We start from the raw sequence: 5,927 nt of genomic DNA, 5'->3' as shown, positions 1-5,927 counted from the left end.
TTACGAGTTTTTTTTCTTTCTGAATTATACGCATTTTGTATATTTTCTTACAATTTAACAGCCCTGTAAAATGATTTTAATTATTATGTGACGACTGACGATGCATTAAATATTTTATAGATAGTGCGCTCATACGAACTAACCTATTTTGATGGAATCGTTTTGCCTTCATCGCCAATTAACTATGAATTATACCCCTTAAAAATTCTAAAACACGTGCTCTTCCGAGATGGATGAAAATAAATAGGACAGTTGTTGTGGTAGTAAATAAAAGTCTGTGAAAATTATGCATTTATTTAATATTTCAAAAAACAACGCTAACCGTTCACACTGCTTAATACGCCAATCACAAATTCGTCTTTATCGTGACAAATAAAAAATGGATAAATACCTGAATAACTCCTCAGTGGAATCGGTATAAACTTGCCTAGGGACATAGATGTTGACCTAACCTATACATATAACCTAGCATAACCAATAATACTAATACGATTACATGCATTAGTAATTTTATTATTTTAATCGTGACTTTTAATGTCACCTCGAAAGCATTTAGGGACGACTCCAATGTTCATTTTGGTTCTTCTGTAGTTTATTCAAAAGTACCTCTTTGCCGCTGTTGAGCCGTTTGTCTTCACACTTCCAACTGAAAAGTCCATTCACACATTCTAGTAGAGAGAATTAGAGGATAAAAAAGAACTAACTTCAATGATAGATATTTTTCAATTCAATCATAAAAAGTTAATTCTTAATTGGGTGTAGGTTTTTCATATGGCAACAAAAATTTGATGAAATTTATTATCAATAAACATAAACTTGTTGCCATATCGGAGTACCTGTATAACACACAGTAGATGTGAAAAACAGCTTCCATGTCTCAAAATAACGCATCTTGGCATCTCCATTATTGCCATTAAATGTGTAGCGTAAAATATTTGTAAAAAACCTATTCACACAGAGAAAAGTTATCATTAATTTTTAGATAGAGAATTAATACAGAGCTCAAATATTTTTTAAAGCCTATAAACAGGAACTTCTCCCAAAATCGCTATCGTGACCCTAACAAATACCTGTCATCGCGTGCACGCGACAGAAGGCTTTCTCGCTCTGGCCTCAAGACGACGAATCATAATTTTATGTACCTCAATACAACAACGACGAGCCCATACCGCGGCAAGTGAGCAACGAAAGCACCCAGCCACTATTTGAAAATACCAATCAAATACCTGCCAAATCCGTCGGTGTGACGACAACTATCGAACGAACGGGGTCAATCCCCATATGCCATATTTTGGTACATTTTACTAAGCTGTAAAACAAGTGTTTTCACTTTATTACTTGTCATTCATACGTGAACTGTTTAGTGGCGGATTGTTATTGTTATTGCTGGAAGTTTAAGCGTTGGTGGACGTTTTAAAGGGTGAAACATAATGATGTTATGCTTACCATTTCGAGGTGATTTGTGATACCTCAGTTTTCTAGCGGCGATCGCGGGAGCGGCGACGTGACCGTTCGTGGGGTGATCCTGAAAATAATTATTATAATTAAATGACAAGAAAGGGTGAAATATTATCATCTAACATCAATGCGGAAGAGACCGGCGTGGCGGTTTGGTTTGAACAGTAAAATTCTTATTTGCTATTATATGAATTATTTTATTTATTTGTAAAAAAATTATATAATAATCTTCTCAGTATCAAGATGATTATTATCGAACTATACTCTAGTAGATTTTTTTACACTCTATAATAAGAAAAACAAGTGTAAAGTGGAGTCCACTCTATAATCAATAGTAACTTACGCCTACGATGCTTCCGGTCGCGGTCTCTGTCACGTTCACGGTCACGGTCGCTCCGTTCCTTCTCCCGCTCCTTATCGCGATCACGACGCTGGTCCCTGTCGCGATCACGTTCTCGCTCACGGTCGCGTGTCCTCATGACGGTTGTTCTTCTCGTCACGATTATTTTTCTCGTCACGATATTCTTTTCGTCACGATTATTCTTCTCGTCACGATTATTCTTTTCGTCACGATTGTTCTTCTCGTCACGATTGTTCTTCTCGTCACGATTCTCCCTGAAAGAGAATGGAAACGCTCTGTATCTTATTTAGTCTTTGACTTGATCCATCGATGTATTTATTTTAAATACAACGCATTTTTTCCTATGCAAACAAAATCCCACTAACCACTAATCAGATTAATAAAATAAAAATATTGCGAAATTATGTATTGTAATCGCAGTTGGGTATTTTATTAATGTAGAACGTTTTAAGTTCGCGCCTTCTACGCTATACAATGCATCAACATGTGAATTGTAGGGAGAACTGTCATAGGACTATAGCTAAAATTAGTTAGGAAATAATTAGAACACATACCTATGTCTATCTTTCTCTCGGACAGAGTCTTTGTCCTTGTCCTTATCGCGATCACGTTCCCGGTCGCGTTCCATTCTCTCCCGATCACGTCTATCGGAACCCAATCCTCCGCCCCTAGTACTCCTTTCTCTTTCTTTCTCCCTATCCTCTCGGCGTCGCTTCTCCTTCTCCTGCTGTTCTTTTTCACGAGATGCTACCATTTCTTCATAGGCCTGTCGTAGTTTAAAATACCTAAGACAAAAAAAAAAAGAGACATAATACGGCAGCAACAATCAACTGTATATACCAAATTCAGTAGTTAAGTGGAATTCATATATTTCTAAGAGATTAATAGTTGCATGTATTAATAGTAACAATGTTAAATTTTTCTTACCCTACATGCTGCTTTCCAGATAAATGGTCATCAATTCTTTGTTGAGCGTCTCCAACAATCAAAAATGCCCCACATACAGGACACACCTCCATTTGCTTTTCCTGTGCAGCTGCCAATTCAGCGGTCATAGACCAATGACTAAAACAAAATGGCTCGATTAGACACTCTGTAATCTTTCCATTTAACCAAAAGATAAGATGCTCTGTTTACCATGAGCCGCTACTATGGTATGATTTCAAAAGCTGAAGCATCGTGTCTATTCAGTATTCAGACAATTACGATATAATATAAAACAGTATGGCAGTTGCTGTCTAAGAAATACTTGCTTTCATTGAAGTATTAACTTCTGTCTCTTATATATTGCTTGTTATATTGTTTACAAGAAAAAAAAAAGTTTGTGTTTTTAGATTATTTAGAGGATTACACTAATAGGAATAGGTTTTGAATAACAACAATTTGGCTGGATTTTTGTGTTTAAAAATATCAAACCTGTTCTCCTGTTGCTTCAGAAGTTGATCCTTTTCTTCTTTAAGTCTGTCACAAAGTTTCATAAGTCCTTGAGCTTGCTCCACATTGCCACATGATCCTGCCTCTTCTGCCTCTTGCATTAATGCAGTTATTTTCTCTGAGAGTAATGATACCTGTAAAAAAGTATTTTATATAAGACTTAAGAAGTATTACAAGGTTTATATAAGAATTCATACACTGATTTGTGTTGGGTCTGACACTGAACAGAAATATAAATATAAATTTTACTTGTGTAAAACAAACAAACATTGGCAAAATAAAAATTTAATATTTGACAACCTTTGTGCCGCTAGGCACAAATAATTACATATTTGGTATGAAAATGTACACTGTCAACGGGCTTAGATTAATATTAAATACAATCAATTCACCACCAATTTTAAAATGTTGTATTTGTGTCACACATATCAATTCAAAAAGTATGAAGTAAAATTAAGAGAAAACATTCTTAGAAATTATAAACTGCATAATCATAAGATAAAATCCTAGCGATCATGCAATTGCCTCTGTGTAGTAAAAATAAAATTATTGTTATATATTTACTTGTTCTTGATTCTTCTCTGTTTGAGCTTGAGTCATTGGAGGACCTTCTGGCCTTGAATTCATAAGCTCCAGCCTTTGCTTTCCCTTCTGTATCTTTCCTTAAAAAGCATGAAATTTTTATTTAAACATTTATTTTTTTCAAATTGACTTTACAATGAAAATACTTACTCTCGACATCATTAATCATGTGACGGCAAAATCGTAGAAATTCTTCAATATACTGAGATTTTTTGTAAGAAAAGTCAGCCTTTTCAAATAAGTCTTTAACTTCATCATCATGTACTTTTGGACATGCTCCAAGATCAGCTCTAGTATTAACAAATAAGTCGTGAGGGCAAAACTTTACCATGTAATATTTACAGTACTGTAAAAGAACATATAAACTTTTTAATTTTAATTAAGATTTGTGACTTGGTTTAACTTGTTTTAGTTTTCATATTACAAAGAAAATTAAAAAAGATTACGAAATTATAAGAGCTTTTAAACATAAACTGCGATTTCTATATTTTAAATTATAATGAATAACTATTGTGATTTAGCAACATGGTGTTGCACCAAACTATAATAAGCTTAAATTTTTAAAACAAAATCTATAAGCTTAATCCGTTATTACAACTCACCTCAGGGTCTTCCCAATTGGGTTTTTTTATTTTTTCGTTTGGATTCGTATTTCGATGCCGTCCCATCAATTCGTCAAGTAACTGAGCTGCCGCTAGGACCGCCATGGCTATTCACAAAACTAACCTACGGTTGCTCTAATCGCTGTTAGTACGTTTTGTTGAAGTACTTGCAAACTATTAGTAATTTAAAAACCACATAACATTTTTTTTATTTTACTTTACATTAGAGTATAAACCCAATCATAGCGATTCACTTTCAGGCTGAATAAGCAATATTGAATAATGACTTCCTTTTTAATATACAGATTATTATGGAAGTATCAATTATGAAATAAAGATCTAACTTCCATACGTATTTTGATGACAATCTGTGACATAGGATGAGATACTACCATAGATAAAGCGCAAAAAGAAATAGTAGATACTTATTACTTATGGTCAAAGTGGCACTGCAAAAAGCGACGCGACATTATTTTGGGGTAAATTACTTTAGATTTACTTTAAATGATCATGTGTTGTGTTTATTAGAACCATTCTCTTGGAGTCTGTGCGGCAAGAAAAACATCATAGGAAATAGGAATGCTGCAGTGCTAAATTACCTTTTGTTAGGTCATATAGTGCGACAGTAATCATAAGATTAAAATATGTATGATGATACTTACGTTTCAATAGAATAAAATAAAAAGTATGTAGATAAGAAATCTGTAATAAGAATTTTATTACTTTGCAAATCCGACAAGCCGCGCTATTAGAGCAAGATCCCAGGGCCGCCAGACGTCACGTATTTTCTGACGGATGAAATGTGGACGATTGGGTAGTGTTAGTATGTACTATGATCGTATGCCTACCTGCTAGCTTGGTCAAACGGCCAATTTCCAGATATCAGGTAATCAAGGTACACAAAAACATTACTTACTTCACGTAAATTCTCATGGCTGATTTTTATATATGTTTTCGAATGTATAGTTAAAAATAAATTGTCAATACTCCCAGACACTTTCCGTCGGCCATATTGCTTGACAGACGCTTTAAGGGTCTCAAAATAATTAGTCAACTTCACGTAAATTCTGACGCTCCATTTTTATATATGTTCATCCGACAACTATTTTAAAAGCTTTGACAAGAAGACAGACCGATCCAAGGGGCCAATCATCCCCTAAACTAAATTTTAATATCTCTGAGTGGGAGCGCGAGAACATTATCTACGCGCATGAGACTGAGTGAGACCGACTGCGCTGTTAAAGCCATGAAAAATACTTGAACAGATATATTATATATATTTTTTAATAATAGACTACAGTTGTTTAATTATACATACATGGTATCTGATATAAATGAAGAATTCAATCGAAAGAATTTAAGAAACTTCGATGCCAGTAACTTACCTTGTAAAAGTGAGCTTTGGCTATCGCTAGTCTTTGGAACAATGCAAGTATGAAGATGATAAATATTTTCAACCCCGAAAACAATGGCTGGACACAGATGGATAA

The 5,927-nt window shown here is 34.4% G+C and overlaps 1 protein-coding gene and 1 long non-coding RNA gene across 2 annotated transcripts in view; both read right to left on the bottom strand.

Annotated features, from left to right (window-relative positions):
- Positions 1-4,762, bottom strand: part of LOC125049712 (luc7-like protein 3) — an 8,258-nt gene extending 3,496 nt beyond the window's left edge. The window contains exons 1-8 of the mRNA XM_047649135.1: positions 4,438-4,762; positions 3,986-4,181; positions 3,818-3,915; positions 3,236-3,387; positions 2,747-2,884; positions 2,374-2,604; positions 2,000-2,073; positions 1,922-1,964 (exon numbers count right to left, since the gene is read on the bottom strand). Coding sequence (XP_047505091.1) covers positions 1,922-1,964; positions 2,000-2,073; positions 2,374-2,604; positions 2,747-2,884; positions 3,236-3,387; positions 3,818-3,915; positions 3,986-4,181; positions 4,438-4,542 — 1,037 coding nt within the window. The 5' untranslated portion in view covers positions 4,543-4,762. The remainder of the gene's footprint in view (positions 1-1,921; positions 1,965-1,999; positions 2,074-2,373; positions 2,605-2,746; positions 2,885-3,235; positions 3,388-3,817; positions 3,916-3,985; positions 4,182-4,437) is intronic.
- LOC125049387 lies at positions 876-1,922 on the bottom strand. Its single transcript, XR_007117001.1, has 3 exons — positions 1,802-1,922; positions 1,447-1,525; positions 876-1,309 (listed from the first exon to the last, which is right to left on the bottom strand). It is a non-coding gene; the product is annotated as an uncharacterized LOC125049387 (long non-coding RNA).
- Positions 4,763-5,927: the final 1,165 nt, after the last annotated feature.

The sequence above is a fragment of the Pieris napi genome, chromosome 5 (genome assembly GCF_905475465.1).
Source record: "Pieris napi chromosome 5, ilPieNapi1.2, whole genome shotgun sequence".
Taxonomy (NCBI): Eukaryota; Metazoa; Arthropoda; class Insecta; order Lepidoptera; family Pieridae; genus Pieris; species Pieris napi.
This window is presented reverse-complemented; position numbering and strand designations above follow the sequence as displayed.